The following is a 17,920-nucleotide window of genomic DNA, read 5'->3' as shown; positions in this document are numbered from 1 at the left end:
TTGGTGGCAGCAGCAGAGACTGGCAGGCAAGCCTTAGAGAAAATAGGTTTGCTAGAGAGGTGCAAGGGGTCCAAAGGCACAGACTGAATGGGAGCATTCCTCAACCCCAGACAGGATGCAGTGCCCAACCTGATGAAGCTCCCAGGATCTCCCTGGTAAGTGCCTCCCTATCAGCCGCAACCCTGTTCCTCATTCTTATCTTTAGGTAGCTTTCTTCACTTCCAGGCACTTTCAGAGTATGATAGACCAAAGGTACCTGATAGATTTCCCAACCCCTCCTTTGGTTGCTGGCACAGGATGGATTATGACTAGCAGGAATTTGTCAGGAGGATTCAAAGGGTACTTGGTGCCTTATATCTATGGAAAAGAAATCGGGGGTGGGGGGCAGCTCTTTTCTCTTTTGGGGAGAAGGGGGAATACGTAGCTAAGCAAGGCTAATTCTGACCTGTTTGTATCTGAAATCTCTGTTCTTTTATCCTCCCTACCCATATACCCTAATATAGATGTCCTAGGGTCCTTTTAGAGGGAGGGGACATTATACTTTGGGCTGGCATCAAATGTTGCCTCAAGACTGCAGCATAAAGGTTGGGAAGGAGGAATCTCTTTAAACAAGAGGAAGAGATCATCTTTTCTCCAAATGCTTTGACTTTCTCTATGTCTCTGTATTCCCCACCCACCCCCCTTTCTTTATTGCAATTTAAGGAAGAAAAAGGAGTGGGACTGGTACCTTTCCCTCCCCTTTTGCCAACTGGCAAGAAGCCAGTTCAGCAGCCATGGAGAGATCATGAGGAAAAGTTTGCTCTTATAGATATCTTATAAATAAACCAAGGAAAGAGGTCCCCTCTAGATCCTTCAATCTTTCTGTTCTTTGCCCACCAATCTGCCCCCATCCCCAACCTGAGAATGAGAAGGAAAGGGACCTGCTTAAGGAGGAAGCGCTCTACTGGGTACAGCATAAGGATGGGCAGGAACTGCAGCATCGGGATTACTGTTACCCCTCAGGGTGAATTTCCCAGTGGTCGGGTGGAAAGCATAGCTGGAGTAGGGGAGGCTCACTCAGCAGATTCCCTCAGTCAAACCTGGGAGCACTTCCGCAGTCAGGCTAATCTCGCAATCCCCCAGCCAGCTCTGGGTATCGAGGACGCTTTAGCTTCCATTGTTTCCCTCCGTCCCTCTCACTATGTCTTAAAATCTCATTGCGCCTGAGTTTTAGTGTCTCGTGTAGCCGCTACCTTCTGCAGGAAAAAACCAGCTCCCTTCCCAATTGAGAGAAAAGGTACAAAAGAACTGACCTTGTTGGTGTGGTGGGGAGGTTGCACCCTATAGAACTTGCACCAAAAATAGGGGCTAGGGCTGGGGTAGCCCATGATTTGAAGCCCACCTCTACTGGCTCCTGGGGGCTCTGTCACTTTGGCCACTTTCTCGCTCCTGATCCAGGGTTCCTACTCGAGGTGGAGAGTTGGAAGGATCATTTACTTTCCCCTCCTTTATCCCACCCTCATTTCTCCACCTGCTACCCCCGGCCCTTCTCTGTGTCATTCATAGTGGCAGTTGTCTGAGTGTCCCTGAGGCCCTGCTGTGAGCCAGCTCTGCAGACTGCCTGCGGGTAGGAGAGTGCCAATTCGAGGCTGGCTCAATAGCTACCGTGCCAGCCGAGTGACCCAGCTCCTGAGGTCTCTCACCGGCACTCTCCTCCCATCCCTATCTCTGTGCGTCCTTTTATCTCTGCCCAGGTACTTCTATTCCTTGGGAAACTAGATCAGGAGAGCAGGATGCCCCCAAGGCAAGATCAAAGAGCCATTTCAAGGGCCTGAAAGCACCAAAATTCCTTCTTCCCATGCATAGTGACATGATTTCCCCCATAAGAAAAAAGGGGAGATGCTGTTGTCTTTCTAAAGCTCCTATAGGGCGCATGTAGCTTCCAAATGGTTCTGTGTGTAGGGAGGGGGGGAGAAGGGGAGGGAAGCCCTTTACCCTATCCCTCAATACTTGCCTCCTCCACTCAGTGCCATGGTTAATGTGCAGTTTGGCTGCCATCCATACAACTACTCGGGGGAAATTGAATCTCCGTAGTCCAGAGAGACAGCTCGAGACCCTGAGCCAGGCCACAAGGAGCAGTGTGGCAGTAATGGGAAATGGGGAGAGCTCCTGGATCCCAGCGCCCCTCCCCATCCTACCACCTTCCATAACGTTATTGTTTTTATGACTTCTGAAGCTCTTCCACAGCTGCTATTCTGACTTTCACAAGCAGCTTGTGAAGTGAGCAAGGGAGGCATCATTATAGGACATTTAGAGGGGATGTAAAGGGACTGGCTACAAGTCACAAGGCTAGTAACTAGCAGGAACAAGAAGCCAGCTCTTGTGACTCTTAGGTCTCCGAGGCTACAGAGCAGAGCAAGTGCACCCTCTGGAGCTCAAAAAAGCATTTTTCTCCATCCTAGGCTGATAAAGTCAGGACCCAGGGGCCTCTCCCCTCACAAGACGGGGAGCTCTGGGCCACGAACACATACCCCTGAGACTCAGGGAAACGCTAGACGGAACTTCAAGCCATCCATGCTGCACATCGGGCATGGCTCCAGGTAAGTCGAGACATGGAGGTGAGGTAACTGGGGAAGGCAGATGGCTAGAGATCCCACAGAATAAAGAGAACAGACTATAATACCCAACACTCCTCACCAAGACCAGACTTAGCTGGCTTTAACTAACCGTAAGCACCCACCAGAAGCCACGGGCCCAGAGACAATGGCTACCTCAAGTCCCGACCACTCTAGATAAAGGCTAGGCTGCAGAGGGGTGGGGAGAGGAGGCCGGAGCCCTGAAGAGGGCAGAGGACTCTGGGGGGTAATCAATCTGGATTCTACATGGTCCTGCGCCCCTCATGCTGGCAATGCCCTCTCTAAACACACGGGGCTCTCCTCCCTCCCACCCCTCCAAGATTCCCAAGGAAACCCTGGGTCTGTACCCAGAATGAAGGGAGGCCTGGACTCGCCCATCACCGCCTCTCCCAGCAGTAACGAGGGCATGGACATAGACGTGGTTTCCCGTTGGGTCTCCGCCCCTTGGCCACCCCTCTTCTTTCTGCTCCTTCTGGCTGGAAGGAGTGGCCGAGGCTGCCCGGCCGCATGTGACTGTGCCTCCCAACCCCAGGCGGTGCTCTGTGCCAGCCGGCAGCTAGAGGCAGTTCCCGGGGGGATCCCCCCAGACACTGAACTCCTGGACTTGAGTAGGAACCGCCTGTGGGGTCTCCAAAGGGGAATGCTCTCCCGCCTGGGACCTCTCCTTGAGTTGGATCTCAGTCACAACCAGCTTTCCACCCTAGAACCTGGGGCCTTCCAGGGTCTCCGAAACCTCCTCACGCTGCGGCTTCGGGGTAACAGGCTCCGAATCGTGGCCCCCGGCGTTTTCTCCGGCCTCTCTTCCCTCACCCTACTGGATCTCAGCCTGAACCAGATTGTCCTCTTCCTGGACGGTGCCTTTGGAGAGCTGGGCAGCCTTCAGCAGTTGGAAGTGGGGGACAACCACCTGGTGTTTGTGGCCCCAGGGGCCTTTGTGGGTTTGGCAAAGCTAGGCACCCTTACCCTAGAACGATGTAATCTCAGCACTGTGCCCGGACCTGCTCTGGCACGGCTTCCAGGGCTGACGGGACTGAGGTTGCGCGAGCTGGACATCAGTCGGCTACCCACTGGGGCTCTGAAAGGACTGGGACAGTTACGGGAGTTGGAGATCCACCAATGGCCGGCTCTGAAGGCCCTGGAACCCGGGAGCCTGGCCGGGCTCAACCTCAGCCACCTTGCCATCACTTACTGCAACCTGAGCTCCGTGCCCTTCCAAGCCCTGAGCCATCTGAACTTTCTCAGGGTCCTGGACCTGTCCCAGAACCCCATCTCAAATATCCCAGCCCGGAAACTTAGTTTTTTAGTACGGCTCCAGGAACTCCACCTCTCGGGGGCCCACCTCGCCTCTATTGCTGCTCACGCTTTCCATGGTTTGGCTGCCTTCTGCCTCCTGGATGTGGCCAACAATGCTCTTCAGACCCTGGAAGAAGCCGCCTTCCCCTCCCCAAGCAGTCTGGTCACCCTGCGGCTGGCTGGCAACCCCCTGATCTGTGACTGCCGTCTCTTGTGGCTCCTCCGGCTTCGTCACCACCTGGACTTTGGCAAATCTCCCCCAGCCTGTGCCAGTCCACTCCATGTCAAGGGAAAGAACCTCCGGGACTTCTCGGACATCCTGCCCCCAGGGCACTTCACTTGCCGGGCTGCCCTGATTCAGAGGTCTGGGCCACGAAGGGTCAGTGCAGAGGAGGGGCAGCAGGCGGTCTTCTCTTGCTCTGGGGATGGAGAACCAGCTCCTACCGTTTCCTGGCGAGGGCCCCAGGGGACCTGGCTGGGAAAAACTGGGCGAGTAAGAGTCCTTGAGGACGGGACCTTGGAGATCCGGTCAGTGCAGCTTCGAGACGGCGGGGCTTATGTCTGTGTGCTCAGCAACGTGGCCGGGAATGACTCGCTGAGCACCTGGCTGGAGGTGGTCCGGATCACATCCCCTAATGGGACCCTTTCTGATACCAACGTCACCTCTCTGGGCGCCCCGGGACCCTTCTTCCTGGACAGCAGGGGCCTGGTGGTGGTCTTGGCTGTGGGCTTCCTCCCCTTCCTCACCTCAGTAACCCTCTGTTTTGGCCTCATTGCCCTGTGGAGCAAAAGCAAGGGACGAGTCAAACATCACACCACCTTTGACTTTGTGCTTCCTCGCACTTCCGGGGAGCGGGATGCCGGGGGCAACCGAGTCACTGCCAAACTCTTCTGATCTCCCTTTCCATCCTCCCTGAGAGCCCAGACAGCCAGTGTTAGTGGAGAGAAGGCTAGTTGGGCCAGTGCCTTACCCCAAAGGATGTTCTGGAGAATCAGGACCCAAGCGTTCCCAGCATGCTCCCGCCCTCCTTGTGCCAGCTAGCAGCAGCTCCTGAGCTCCTCTGCCTCACTCCATGGACATTTCCCACAGGGAAATGACAGCGAACTTCTACTGATTCCCCCCATTCCCCGAGGGTTCTGGAGTGCTGAAGATTTATGGGACATCACCCTCTGAACAGTGCAAGGCTATTACCTCCCACCAGCACACAAGTGGGCAATAGGACCCAAGGGTCTTAGACCCATTCCCTTCTTTGATCACTAGCAACATATCTTTGCTCCTCACTTCATTTAAATGTCAAAACCAATCACCAGAGCCAGTGCCGGGGCCATCCCAGAGATGGGTCTGTGAAGTCACCACTTGCTTCCTGCCTCTTTCCCCCAGATTCTACAGAGGCAGACACCCTTCTATTGCCCCCACTCCCACCCTAGGGCCCAGAGCTAGAAAAAGGATGCTCTTCCTGGTCTCTGGGATCCAGGGAAAGGAGAAAATGGTGTGCACAGTCACCATGTCTGCCTGACAGAGGGGGACCATTAAACCCGCTGCCAAAAGGCTGGAATCGGTGAAAACCAAGAGTAATTTTGAGTCTTTTTTCCACCAATCCATTCCCTTCTGACCTTCCCTTCAAGTCTATCAAAGCTGTCACATTCCTCCTTCACCTTCCCTCTTATCTATAAGTTCATGAATCCTAACACTTATTCCTCCACCTTTCTGTGACCGACATATCCAGTCTGAGCCAAAAAGAATCACTTCTCTGTTAAGAGCTTCCTTCCTGAACAGGCTAGGAAATCTTTCCTGGAAATTAATTCAAGTTCTTCCCATTAGAGTCAGACCCTTTCTGCCCCTCACCCTATTCTCCAAGGGACTAGGGAATGAGAGGTTTTCCACTTTTGGAAATATCTGTTGGCCACTCTCCTCCTCAGCCTTCTTTAGCTGAATAACATAGCTCCTTTTATCTTCCACAAGTCCTGGGGGGGGGGAAGAGAATATTTCAGAGAATGATTATACTCCAAATCCCCAGGACCATCAGTTACCAGCAGAGATAGAAGAAAAGAGACAAATCTTGGGGCACAAGGAAAGGAGGCAGTAAAATTGGGGAAGGGGCAGGGAGGGACAAGGGATCTGGAAGCTCCTGGAAAGGAGGACAAGGGGGCTGGCTAATTCCCAATGGCTGCCTTCCTATTGCAGTTTTCTCTTGTTCTGAAGCTATGCCTGGGAAGTCACCCATCCGTCAGAAACCCAGATGGAAAAGCTGGCAAGAGAGAGAGCTTGTTCAGCTGAAATATCCCTACAGAAGGGAAATGGGGAAATGGACAGATAGATATATGGAGATGGGAAAAAGAGAAGAGAAAAAGGGGAGACACAGAGGGACAATGAAAGAGATTATCAGACAGAAAGTCAGGAAGAGGCAAAGCAAAGAAGGGGTGCAAACATCTGAAAAGGGAGAAGGGGAAGAAATAAAAGAGAAGAAACAAGCCAGAAGGACTGAAATACACAATGGGTTCTTGTTCTAGTACCTACTATCAGCAGTTTCTACCCTTTTCCATCAACAGAAGCGCCGTCTTGCTCCACCAGGAAAACAAATTTCCCCCAGTTCCCCATACACACACACACACACACACACAGAGTCCAGATTCTTGCTCACTGAGGACACAATTGGTCACACACACACACACACACACACACACACACACACAGATGACCGAGAAGCCAGGCGTTCTTTTTGGTGTTCAGTAGTCACCGTTATTGCTGAATCTATAATGGAGGATGCCAGAAGAAAGAGTCCCAAAGCTGTTTCTGTTTAATATGCTCATTAGGAGACTGGGAATCCAGCAGTTTGGAAGGAAGTAGGAAGCCAGTGTGTCTCTGGAGCAGTAGGGGAGGCTCCCACCCGGTGTCTCTCTTCCCTTTTCAAAACGCCATGGTGTGCTCTTCCTCCTTTTCCATTCACAAGGCCTGAGACAGGCTGCCTTGGCTCTCCTAGACTTGCCAAGCCCCTCATCTCTCCGTTCTCTGTGGGCAGCCCAGAAACCCCGACTCTTAGGCCCAGGTCACCCCAGCTGCAATGCAGAGAAGGGCCCGAGCACCAGCTGCTCCAGGGGAGTGCTATTTCAGGCAGTGCCTGTAGGTGGCAGGGATGGCCACACAAAGGGGGGAGCACCGGCCAGGGAGGCTGGAAAGACCTCGGGCCCTGCATTATATGAAATGTCATGTGAGGCACAAATGCAAAGTCAGTAGCTCCACCAAATTAAGTTCAGCCAGGAGAGAAGCTGCCTGGGCCCTTTCAAATAGAATCGTGAGTAGTGGCTCGGTGCTCCAACTTAGGGTGGGTTCATGGGAGCAGAAGAAGGGGAGCAGGACTTCCTAAAAACTGCAAACTCCCAATTCAAGTGGAGCCTACAGATGGCAAGGACACCAAGAGCAAAAAGAGGAGCAGAACTCCCGGTGTGCCCACACTGACAGGCTTCATGCACGCAGACAGGCTCCCGATGTGCCCACACTGGCAGGCTTCATGCACGCAGACAGGCTCCCCATGTGCCCACATTGGCAGGCTTTGTGCAGAGACAGGTTCCTGGTGTGCCCACACTGGCAGGCTTCATGCATGCAGATATAGTCCTGGTGTACCCACTCTGATAGCCTTCATGCACATAAACAAGCTCCCGGTGTGCCCACACTGACAAGCTTTGTGCATGTAGATACACTCCTGGTGTGCCCACACTGGCAGGCTTCATGCCACAGATACACTTGTTTGGGGCTGTATGATGTGCAGGGTTCTAGGACATAAATTAGGTGATCCAATACTTTAATTGTGAAAATGAAGAAACTTGAGTCCCAAAGTGGTGAAGTAATCTGACCAACACCAAGAAGGATCCAAGGTTCAAATCCAGGTTCACTGACTCCAAATGCCATGCTCTTTCCACCTTGTCTCTCTCTCGTCCAGGTTGTCACAGCATGTGCACTGTGTGTGGATACGGCTGCACACAGCAAAGTGAGTTTGTATACACAGGGAGGAGAACACATACAAAAACATGTGCATGTATGTTGTGTCTATCTGTGTTACAGAGCAGTGTGTTGGGATCCCACCCCAAATGCAGCATCTCCAAAGAATAAGGAAGCATTGAAACCCTAGTCTCACCTCATGCTCCCCAGTTGGGACAGTGGGATAAAAGGGCATTGTCACTGGTCCTTTGGGCTAGCTCCGGCTCTTTCCCTTGGTGCCCCTCAAAACAGCTGAGTATGTTGGCTTCTCTCCTTCCAAACTCACCAGGGCTGACCTGTTAAGAACAGCCAAAAGGCATGAAAATGAGACCATTCCCATTGTTGGAGGCCAGAACCACTGACCGATTTCTTAACTTCAAAAGCTCTAAATCCTTCTATATCCAAGAGAATGTTCCCCAGGTCCCCTTTTCCTTTTTCTTCCTTTATTCTTGATCCCTCCACATACACTGTCTCCAATTATAGCTGCCACTTTCTCCTTCTTCAGGGGCCATTGGGAGGAAGAGCAGATATAGAAAGAAAAGCAAAAGATCTCGGGGATCTATATGCCAAAACTGGAAAGGCAGTTCACCACACAGGCTAACTACAACTGATCTTTGGAGATCAAGGGTAGGCAGGGTTTTCCCAAAATGGCATTAATATGTGAAGTGTTACAGATCTAGAGACAGATAATCATCTACTTCAATCCCCTTATTTTTTAGATGAGAAGCTGGGCTCAGGGAGCTTAAGTTATTTGCTTCAGATCACAGAGGAGATTTGAACCTAAGGCCTTTGACGCGACTCAGTGGTCTTTCCACTGTAACACATCTCTTCAGTTCTAAAAACAGAATGGACTAAGGAAGTCGTTTATTTTAAAGAGGAGAAGGTCAAGGCATTAAAAGGCTGAAACTAACAGAAGATCGCACATCATCTCCCAAGAGTTTACCTCTCATCTCTATGCAGGTGACTCACAATCCAGTCTCTCGACCTCCCACTTCCAGTCCCACCAATCGCCAATCGGATATTTTAAACTGGATGTTCTGGATACACATCAGACTCAATGTGTCCCAAATTGGACTCATCTTTCCTCCCAAACCCTTCCCTTGCTCAAGCTTCATGATTTCTGTCAAGATCCCAAGATCCCGGCTTTGTCATCTCAGGATCATCTTCCAGCTGTCGAGTCTTATCATTTCTTCCTCCAATAGGTAGATTTCATCTAAGCTTTCCTCCTCTCCCACAGCTACCTGCTACCTTGGCTCAGGCCTCCTTTTCTCTCACCTGGTCATCACAGCAGCTTCTTGGTGGATCTCTCCTGGTCATAAGGTTCCTAGCCAAAGTTGCCAAAGTGATTTTCCTTAAAGGCAGATGTACCATGTCAAGCTCCCAATGTCAATTCTATCAACCTCTATTACCTCTAGGATAGAAACTTCTTTAACTTTTAAAATTCACAATCTGGTCCCAACCCAATTTCCAGCTCCATTGAATATTATTCCCTCTGCTCTGCTCTGTGATCCTAATAAACTTGCTTTTTCTCTATTCCTCATACATGCCATTCCATTTCCTGCCTTTTACTCACCATTCCCACACCCAGAACATGATCCCCAACCTTCAGCTCACTGAATCATTATCTTCCTTAAAGACTCAATTCAAGATCACCTTCCAAAAGAAGCCCTTCCTCCCAAACTACTTTGCATATAGCAACTTTGAATTTATTCTCTTTATATTTATTTTCTGTATAAATGTGCTCATAGTCTTCCTTATTAGAATGAAAGCTCTTTGTAAAGGACTGTTTTATTCTTTGTATTTTTAACCTAGGCATCTCAACAGGGCTTGTCTCATAATAGGTACTTAATAAAAAGCTTGTTGTTTGATTGTTATTACTAGAATTCAAAGCTCCTGACTCTTGGCCCAGCATCTTTTCCATTATACATACTATCTTTTGGTTAGAGATTTCGATCAGACATGTTCACTTAAACAGAATCTCCTCCCCCTATCTCTTCTCCAACCCAGAGATGGGATTCCCTTCTAAACTCAGTTATCTCTGAAAACAATGATGTTCACCCTCTTCTTGACCATTCCACAATCACCTCCATCTTTGAGCTTGGCAAGACCCTTCCAAGTTTTGACATTCATCCCTGTTATGTTGATGTTGATGCCCTTTTCTTTGACAACCTTTTCACGAATGGGAGCTGAGGGCAGGACAGAAACTGGTTCTGCTTTTTCTTTGAATCTCCAACACCCAAGTCAGATGGAGGCTGGAGATTTAAAGAGCTCTTCAAGATTAATTTGGGAATGGGGAGGTAATATGATGTACTACAAACCCGCACTGGATTTAGAGTCCCGGAGAATTGATCCAGATTCATCTCTGCCATGTAGTACTTTTAGTCATGCAATCTGCAGGGTATCTTCCATGCCCTCACCTCATCTAGATAGATGATCTACTCAGTTTCCCAATATTGTCATTTCTACCCCCACAAAACTCTCTCACATCTGACACCTTCTCTCCATTCACACAACCACCCCCTAGACAAGACTCTTATCCCATCTCAGCTGGACCACTCAAAGGGAGCCTCAAATCTCCCCCCTCCCACCCTACTGCCAACAAGATCTTCCTACAGCAAAGGTGGCCATGTTGTTCTTCTACTCTATAAAGCCCAGTAGCTTCCTATTCCAAGATCAAACATAAATTCTTCCTTAGTATTTAGAGCCCTTCATGGCCCTTGCTTTTCCTCATATATAACCCTTCATCCCCCTTCTCTATGCCTCAGCATTACCTGCCTCCCCTGCCTAAAATACTCTTGCTCTTCACCTCTACCTCTTAGAATACCTGACTCCCTTCAGGGCTCACAATTCAAATCTCACCCTGGGCAGGAAGTCTTTCCAATTGCTTGTCCTTCCCTTCCATCTATTCTGCATGTATCATATATGTACCTACTTAAGAGACAAAATGTCTTCCCATTAGAATGTCAGTACCTTGAAGGCAGAGACTGGTTTTGCTTTGTCTTTGCATCCTCAGCACTTAGCACAGTGCCTGGTACATACTAAATACTTAATAAATGCTTGTTGATTCATTTATTGATTGGGAACTTGGGCAAATATGTTAATCTTCCTGAATCTCAGTTTCCTCAATTGTAAATGTGACTTTTTTCCTCTAAATTGATGATTATTAGGACTTATCAAAGAGGCAAGTATTTACCAAGAAGGGTGAAAGCCTACACCAATAGGCTTTGCCAAAGAAAGTCCAGCTTCCTTCCACCTATGTAGTTTTCTATATGTTTCCCTAACTCCCCAGAAAAGGACAATAGATACAGGGAGGGACCTGATCAGCAAAACATTTGCCTTAATTTAATCTTACAGAAATAAATTATATAAAAACATTTAATAGCCTTTCCTTTACTATAAAAACCCATCTCATCTGTAAAATGGGGATAATAAATGTCCATAATACCTACCACACAGAGCTGCTGTGAGGATCAAAAGCTAAAATGTTTGTAAGATACTCTGTAAAGCATCACAGAAATGCCAGCTCTTATTATTAAATAGGAATGTGAATTAAGTCCCAGTAGTTTATCATAGCTCCTAGCCACAGGGAAGAAGCACAGAGATATCTGAAGATAAATGATCTGTGGAGATAGGCACCCTCAGTTCTGTCCCCTGAAATTAAAATCTGTCTCCCTAAAAGAAATTATAGTCTTGGGAGGACAGGGAAGCAAAACTCATTACCAAGATGAAGGTGGGAAACTTAATGCAGGACCTTTGGTCTAGGAAATGAGTATAAACTTCTAATCAAGATGGCCAACATGAAGATGGACCACCCTGCTCCCACATAACTATTCCATCAAAAACATGAAATGTGCATGAGACCAAATAATGATCAAGAAATCTTAATGAAATACTACAATAAGTATTTTCTTGCACCTTAGAAATGTAGAAAAAGTAAGCCAAAAACCTGTAAGAAGAAAAGGACCTTCTAAGAAGGCTGGTGCCAGAATAAACAATCAAGCCAGCAGCCTCCCAGTGTAGAGCTTGCTGAGCCCTGAAACAGCAACTGCTCCTTCCAACTCCTTGTCCTTTACTGCCAGGATAAGCACTCCCAGGGAACAAACAGCAGCTTAGGGAACCTAAGAACTAGAGTCCCTAAGCTTTGTCCTGAGAGATCCTAGAAAGCCCTAACAATCCAGTATTCTGAACCCCAAAGATCCTTGAGAGGAACCTAAGTTCAAAAGAACTCAGATAACCTAGGGTAAAACCAGGCAAGACCAACCACCCCAACCGAAAGCTTAAGTGGGGGCAAAGCTTGGCCATAATAAATGCTTATTCCTTCCCCTCTTCAATGTTAAAGCTTCCATTCAGGAACTCAATTTAGTAAACAAAATAAAACACTGACCCAAGCATTAATGATTAGAGATCCTCTAAAAGAAGGATCAAATAACTCCATTACAACTGCAAAAATGATTCCTTTTTAAAGGAGGAAAAAAAGGAACTTTTCACAAAAACTATATAAATATCTACAAAAAATTAAGAAAGAAAAATGAAAGAAAATCCCTAGAAGAAAGAATTAGAGGAGAATAAATAAAAAGTTTAGCAAAGAAAGGGGCAAACCTTACTCAAGTTAACAGACTTCTTAAAATAAAATACCTCAAACAGAAATCAATGAATCTGGAAGATAGGAAGAAATATTAAAACCAAATCAAAAGACTGGGACAGGGGGGAGAAGAAAATCAAAGACATATGATATCCAAACAACTGATATTAAAAACAGGGAGAGATAATTGGACTCTGTGGAAATGATTATTTTTAAAACCTAGATACATATTTTAAGAAATCATAAATTAAAATTGCCTATAGCACAATGAAAGGACAAGATAAAGATAGAATATGTCAGTCACTTTCTGAAAGGAACCCCCAAAAGCAAAGTCGCAAGAATGTGATAGCCATAGCTCACACATCAAAGAAAATTTTACTTCAAACATCAAAAAAAAAAAAAAAAAAAAAAAAGAAAGAAAAGAAAACCCAACTAGCTTAAGTATCAAGGACCTAAAAGACCACATAAGATCTGACAGCTTCTACTATAATTAGAGATCTTAAAATGCAATATTTTCCAAAGGCCTATGTTTAAAATGAAAAATAATTAACCTCCAAAACTGAGTACAATCCTATAGAAGGAAAAAAAGGAATAAAGTTTTTCATCCAAATTAAAAGACCAGAGCAGCATGGGTACTATGAAATGAAAACACAAGAGAAACTTAGAAATATACATTTATTGGAGCAATTGGAGAGGACTATATGATATATTATTCAAAAAAAGTGAAAAGCCTTCAGACACTGAATGCTTCAAAAAGTATTGTTAAAAGAGAAAATGAGAGGATTTGGGTAGGGGAACACTGTCCTAATCTGAGGATTTTAAGAGTAAAAAAAGGAGCACTGATAATTTTGTGTAGAAATACAACAAGCTTAGCAGGAAAAGAAAAGGATATGGATATATCAAGAAGGAAAATAATATCAGGGAGGGAATAGGTAAGATTGAAACAAATTTCCTGATCCTGAATTGAAATTTAAAAAAATAAAAGAACTAGAATATAAAGAGGTATCCATCAATTGGGAATGGCTAAACAAAATGTGGTATATGAGTATAATGAAATATTGCACTGTAAGAAATGATATGAGACAATTTCAAAGAATTCTGGGTAGTATGAACTGATACAAAATGAAGCAAGCAGAACCAGGAGAACAATTTATATGAGGACAGCAATATAAAGAAAAATAATTCTGAAAGATTTAAGAACTCTACTCAATGTAATAATCTCTAGGATCTATAATGGCACCTCTTCATAGAGGAGTGGGATTCAAGACACAAAAATAGACATACTTTACTTAGACATGGCCACTGTGTGGCTTATTAGTTCCCAAGGCTGTTTTTTTTTTTTCTTTTTCTTTCTCTTCTGTTTTTAAATTTTTATTTGCCAGGAATAAGGGTAGGGATGAAGGCAAGGGGAGTTGAGAGGGGAGTGGGTATCAGTAGTCTCACACACACACATGCACACACATCCCCAAACCCATGCCTATCACATAATCATTCCAAGCCCATGACCACTATGATCACATTAACATTTTTTGATGGACATATTCCAAAACCCTATTTCCTTCCTAGACCATGTCTTCTCTTTCCATATACCTGTATCAGAAGTGCCATGCTGGCCTAAGTCAATTGTAGCTGGGGAAAGTTCTAAGGAGTAGAAAAATATCTGTTCCTAATTCCTCACTCCCCACGGATCTCTCCGTTCTGATGCCTCCTGTAGACCCTAAGGCCTTCCTCTGTCCCTTTTTGCTTCCAAAATCTAGAATCAAAGGAGAGCTGGAAATCAGGAACATACAGTTGGATCTCTAATGTAAGAGAGAACCCCCACCTCTCTTTGCCCTCACCACATAAGGCCTGTTAGTAAAGAGAGAGGGAAGGAATTTTTTTCTTTGGAGAGGGAAGGAGTTTTATGAGATATTAGAGAATCAGGTGATGGAATATGGTAGTATAAAGGGGTATGGAGGGAAGATAACAAGGGAGATCAGTTCTATGTGAAAGATTCAAGCCAAGTCATTTATTTATTTTATTTTATTTTTATTTTATTCCCCATGTCAGTATATGTGTTGGAGATGGGACATTGTTCAGTTCTTCCCCTTATTCCACCTAGTTTTTCCTATTCCTCAATTGACTTTCTCCCTTGCCTTCATCCTCAGCAACAGTAAAGTTGGTATCAGATGCTTCAAAAAAAAATGTTAAAATGGAATCTAGTATGTATTCTTACTTGTTCTGCTTATGGATCACTCCTACCAGACCATCTACACAGAAGTCAAAGATGGTGCTGGTGATGCTATGGCCATCATTATAAATGGCCCATGCTCCTCTAAGATACTGCACAAGAGAGGCTACTATGGTATAGTCACAGAATCTCAGAGTGAAAGGTACTTCAGAAGCCCCTCAGGCCAACCAGAATCAGAGGAACATAAGACTAAGCTTACAAGAACTTGAGATATCATCTAGTCTCCTAACATGTCCCTCAACACCATTTAACAGATGAGAGAGATGAAGCCTAAAGGAACACAGTGACTGCCAAGATCAGGCAAGTGATAAGTAGCAAAACTTGGGTCTTTTAGTTCCAAAAGCAGCAGTATTTTACACCACACTACATTCAGTAATAGTAAGTAATCATTCATACCATCCAGTCAACACTTACCATAGTCTAACTTATGTAGCACTTGGCTGGAGCCACTTTCTGAAAGTTCCAAGTGCCCAGAATTTTCCCCTTCATTTTCTGGTAAGTGACAAAGAGACAGAAGCAGGGAAGGGGAAGCAGAAAGACTTAGATATTTTAAACTATAATTGCAAAGCTCTCAAAAGCTAATCATCCTCTATAGAAGAAGGCAAATTTTTTTTTTTTTTTTGGACGTGGCTAATGCAGGGATTTGTTTTGTTTGACCATGCATATTGGTTACAAGGGCTTTTTTCTTCTTTCTTTTCTTTTTTCCAATTGGCTGGGGTGGAAGGGAGGGGGGAAGAAGAGGGAGAAAATAGATTTTTGTTCATTGGGAAAACAATTTTAAAGAAAGATCCCAATACATCATGACCCTAAAATAGAGGGGGCCTTAAAATTACAATAGTGTTTTGTGACTCACCTCTCTCTCCCTTATTCTGTCCATAGGGATTGACTAAGCTGTTTATGAGTTGGAGTTAGCAGTCAGTCAATCCATAAGTATTTATTAAGTGCTAATTCCATGCCAAGCATTGTGTTAACCATCGTTAATATAAAGAAAGGCAAAAATAGTCTTTGTTCTGAAGAAATTCACATTCTAATGGGGGAATATATAACTAGGTACATGTAAGATAAGATACAGAATAGATGGAGTTATCTCAACAGGGAAGCTACAAACAGCTAGTGGGACCAAGAAAGTCTTCTTGCAAAAGTCAGAGTTTGAGATGAGTCTTTAAGGAAGCTAAGAGAGAGATGAGGAAGTCTCCATGCATTCTAGGCCTGCGAGTTCCGGATCCGCTCAAAGGCATGGAGATGGGAGATGTTTTCAAGGAACAGCAAATAGGACAGTTTAGGCAGCTAAATCACAGGATGTGTAATAGAGACTAAAGTGTAAGAAGACTGTAAAGGGCAAAATTATGAAGAGATTTAAATATCAAACCGAGACCTTTATGTTGGATTGTAGAGGAATTAGTGAGCCGCTGGATTTTATTGGATAGGGGATAAAAAAGAATATCATCCGACCTATGGTTTACTAAAATCCCATTTAGCAAATGAGGGAAGGATTAGCCAGGGAGACAAATAGAAGGTTATCATAATAGTGCAGGAGAGGGGATAAGGGTCTGGATGGGAGAAAGAAAAAGAGGTATATGAAGGATGTCATGAAAATAGAAATGAGAAGATTAAGCAACAGGTCGGATGTATGGAGGGAGTGACGGGAAGGAGCTGAGAATCACTCTGAACTTTTGAGCCTACATGATTGGGAATAAGGTGGTCCTTTTGACAAGAATAGGAACGTTCAGAGGAGGGGAGGATTTGGAGAGAATGATTATGAATTCTGTTTTGAACATGTTAAATTTGAAAAAATAATAACTATGGTTAGCATTTATGTTTGCCAATCACTTTATGCTATCTCATTTGATCTTCACAAGGACCTCTAGTACCAACCCCATTTTACAGATGAGGAACCTGAGAATAAGTGAAGTGACTTATTCAGGGTCACACAGCTAGCTAGAAAATGAGAAAGAATTTAAACTCAATTCTTTCTGACAATAAGCCCAACTCTCTATCCAGGTCTAGAGTTTATTAAGCCTCTGTTACATGCTAGACACTGTACTAAAGCACTGGCGATATAAAGAAGAGCGAAAATAGCCCCTGCTCTCGAGCCATTAATAGTGAAGACAACAAGAAAGCGCCCACACTACAAACAAGACACGCAGAGGATAACTTGGAGAGAACAGCATTAAGCGAGACTGGAAAAGATTTTCTATAGAAAGTTGTGGGTTTCCGGTGTGCCGCGAAGGGGAGAAAATCAAGGAAACCAGCGTTTGTAGATGAGACCTGGTGGTCCGGACTTAGACAGACGACAGTGCGGCACTGAGTTGATTGGAAGACGGAGGAGTGGAGATTCAGGGGTGCGGGGGCTGGGCAGGGCAAGGGCTGGGGGACAGGACCACCTTTCCCCGGGACACAGAGCCATGTAGTTCAGCCGGAGGGATAGGAGGAATGGGACCTAGCGATAAGGGTTCAGCCCTTCAGGAAGGTCCTTCTTACTGGTGCGGAACACAAGGAGCCCCGAGCAAACCCAACCTCTCCCCAAGGAGCGAGGGCTCGCTTGTCCCTGCCCCAGCCGAGATCTCCGAAGATGGCCTTTTGCTTCCAAGCCAGCCGGAGCAGGTCAGGAAGGTGGAGATCCGCCACTACCGGCCGTGGCGGTCAGCGGGCGCAAGCCGCTAGATCTGAGTCTTAGGGCTGTAAAAAGGGGCCAGGGGACGATACTATAGCAGGGCGGAATGAAACGGAAGGATGAAGAGTACTTTGCAGAGTCGCTAAGTGAGTCTCAGCTGTAGTGAGAGTTACTGGTGCACACAGAGGTTGTCCGCCTTCTGACCGCCCTGCCCTGCCCCCCCAAGTCCCGACCCCTCCCTTCCCCTTACCACGCCTCCCTCATCGCGGATCCTTTCGGAGGTCTGACCTCCAACCTTCCCACTGGTTTCTTCCTTGGCCGAGAAGGATCCTCTCCCCTCCCCCACCCAACCTAAAGAGGTTTGTTCCCGCCCCTCCACGTGCTTCGACGCGCTACCCAAGCGCGCCCAGACTCCGGGACTTGCCCCAACGTGGGGACCCTGTGTCCCTAGAAAAGGGGCTCTGACCACGACGGGTCTCTCCCACGACATATCGCAGCTGTCCCCCGGCTAAGCGATGAGACACAACATGGGCAATATGCAGAGGACGACACGCCGGGGGAACCGTCCTGTTCCCTTCGGCCAACCTACTACGCGCGAACCGAGCTAGCC

General features: G+C 46.4%; 1 protein-coding gene across 1 annotated transcript; it reads left to right on the top strand.

Moving 5' to 3' along the window:
* Positions 1 to 2,569: 2,569 nt before the first annotated feature.
* Positions 2,570 to 4,803, top strand: LINGO4 (leucine rich repeat and Ig domain containing 4). Its single transcript, XM_012549705.2, has 2 exons — positions 2,570 to 2,579; positions 2,936 to 4,803. Exons 1-2 carry the CDS (start codon positions 2,570 to 2,572, stop codon positions 4,801 to 4,803), a joined length of 1,878 nt encoding a protein of 625 aa, XP_012405159.2.
* The last annotated feature ends 13,117 nt before the right edge of the window (positions 4,804 to 17,920 follow it).

The sequence above is a fragment of the Sarcophilus harrisii genome, chromosome 4 (genome assembly GCF_902635505.1).
Source record: "Sarcophilus harrisii chromosome 4, mSarHar1.11, whole genome shotgun sequence".
NCBI classification, from domain to species: Eukaryota; Metazoa; Chordata; class Mammalia; order Dasyuromorphia; family Dasyuridae; genus Sarcophilus; species Sarcophilus harrisii.
Note: the sequence above shows the minus strand (reverse complement) of the source record. Positions and strands in the feature narration are given on the sequence as shown.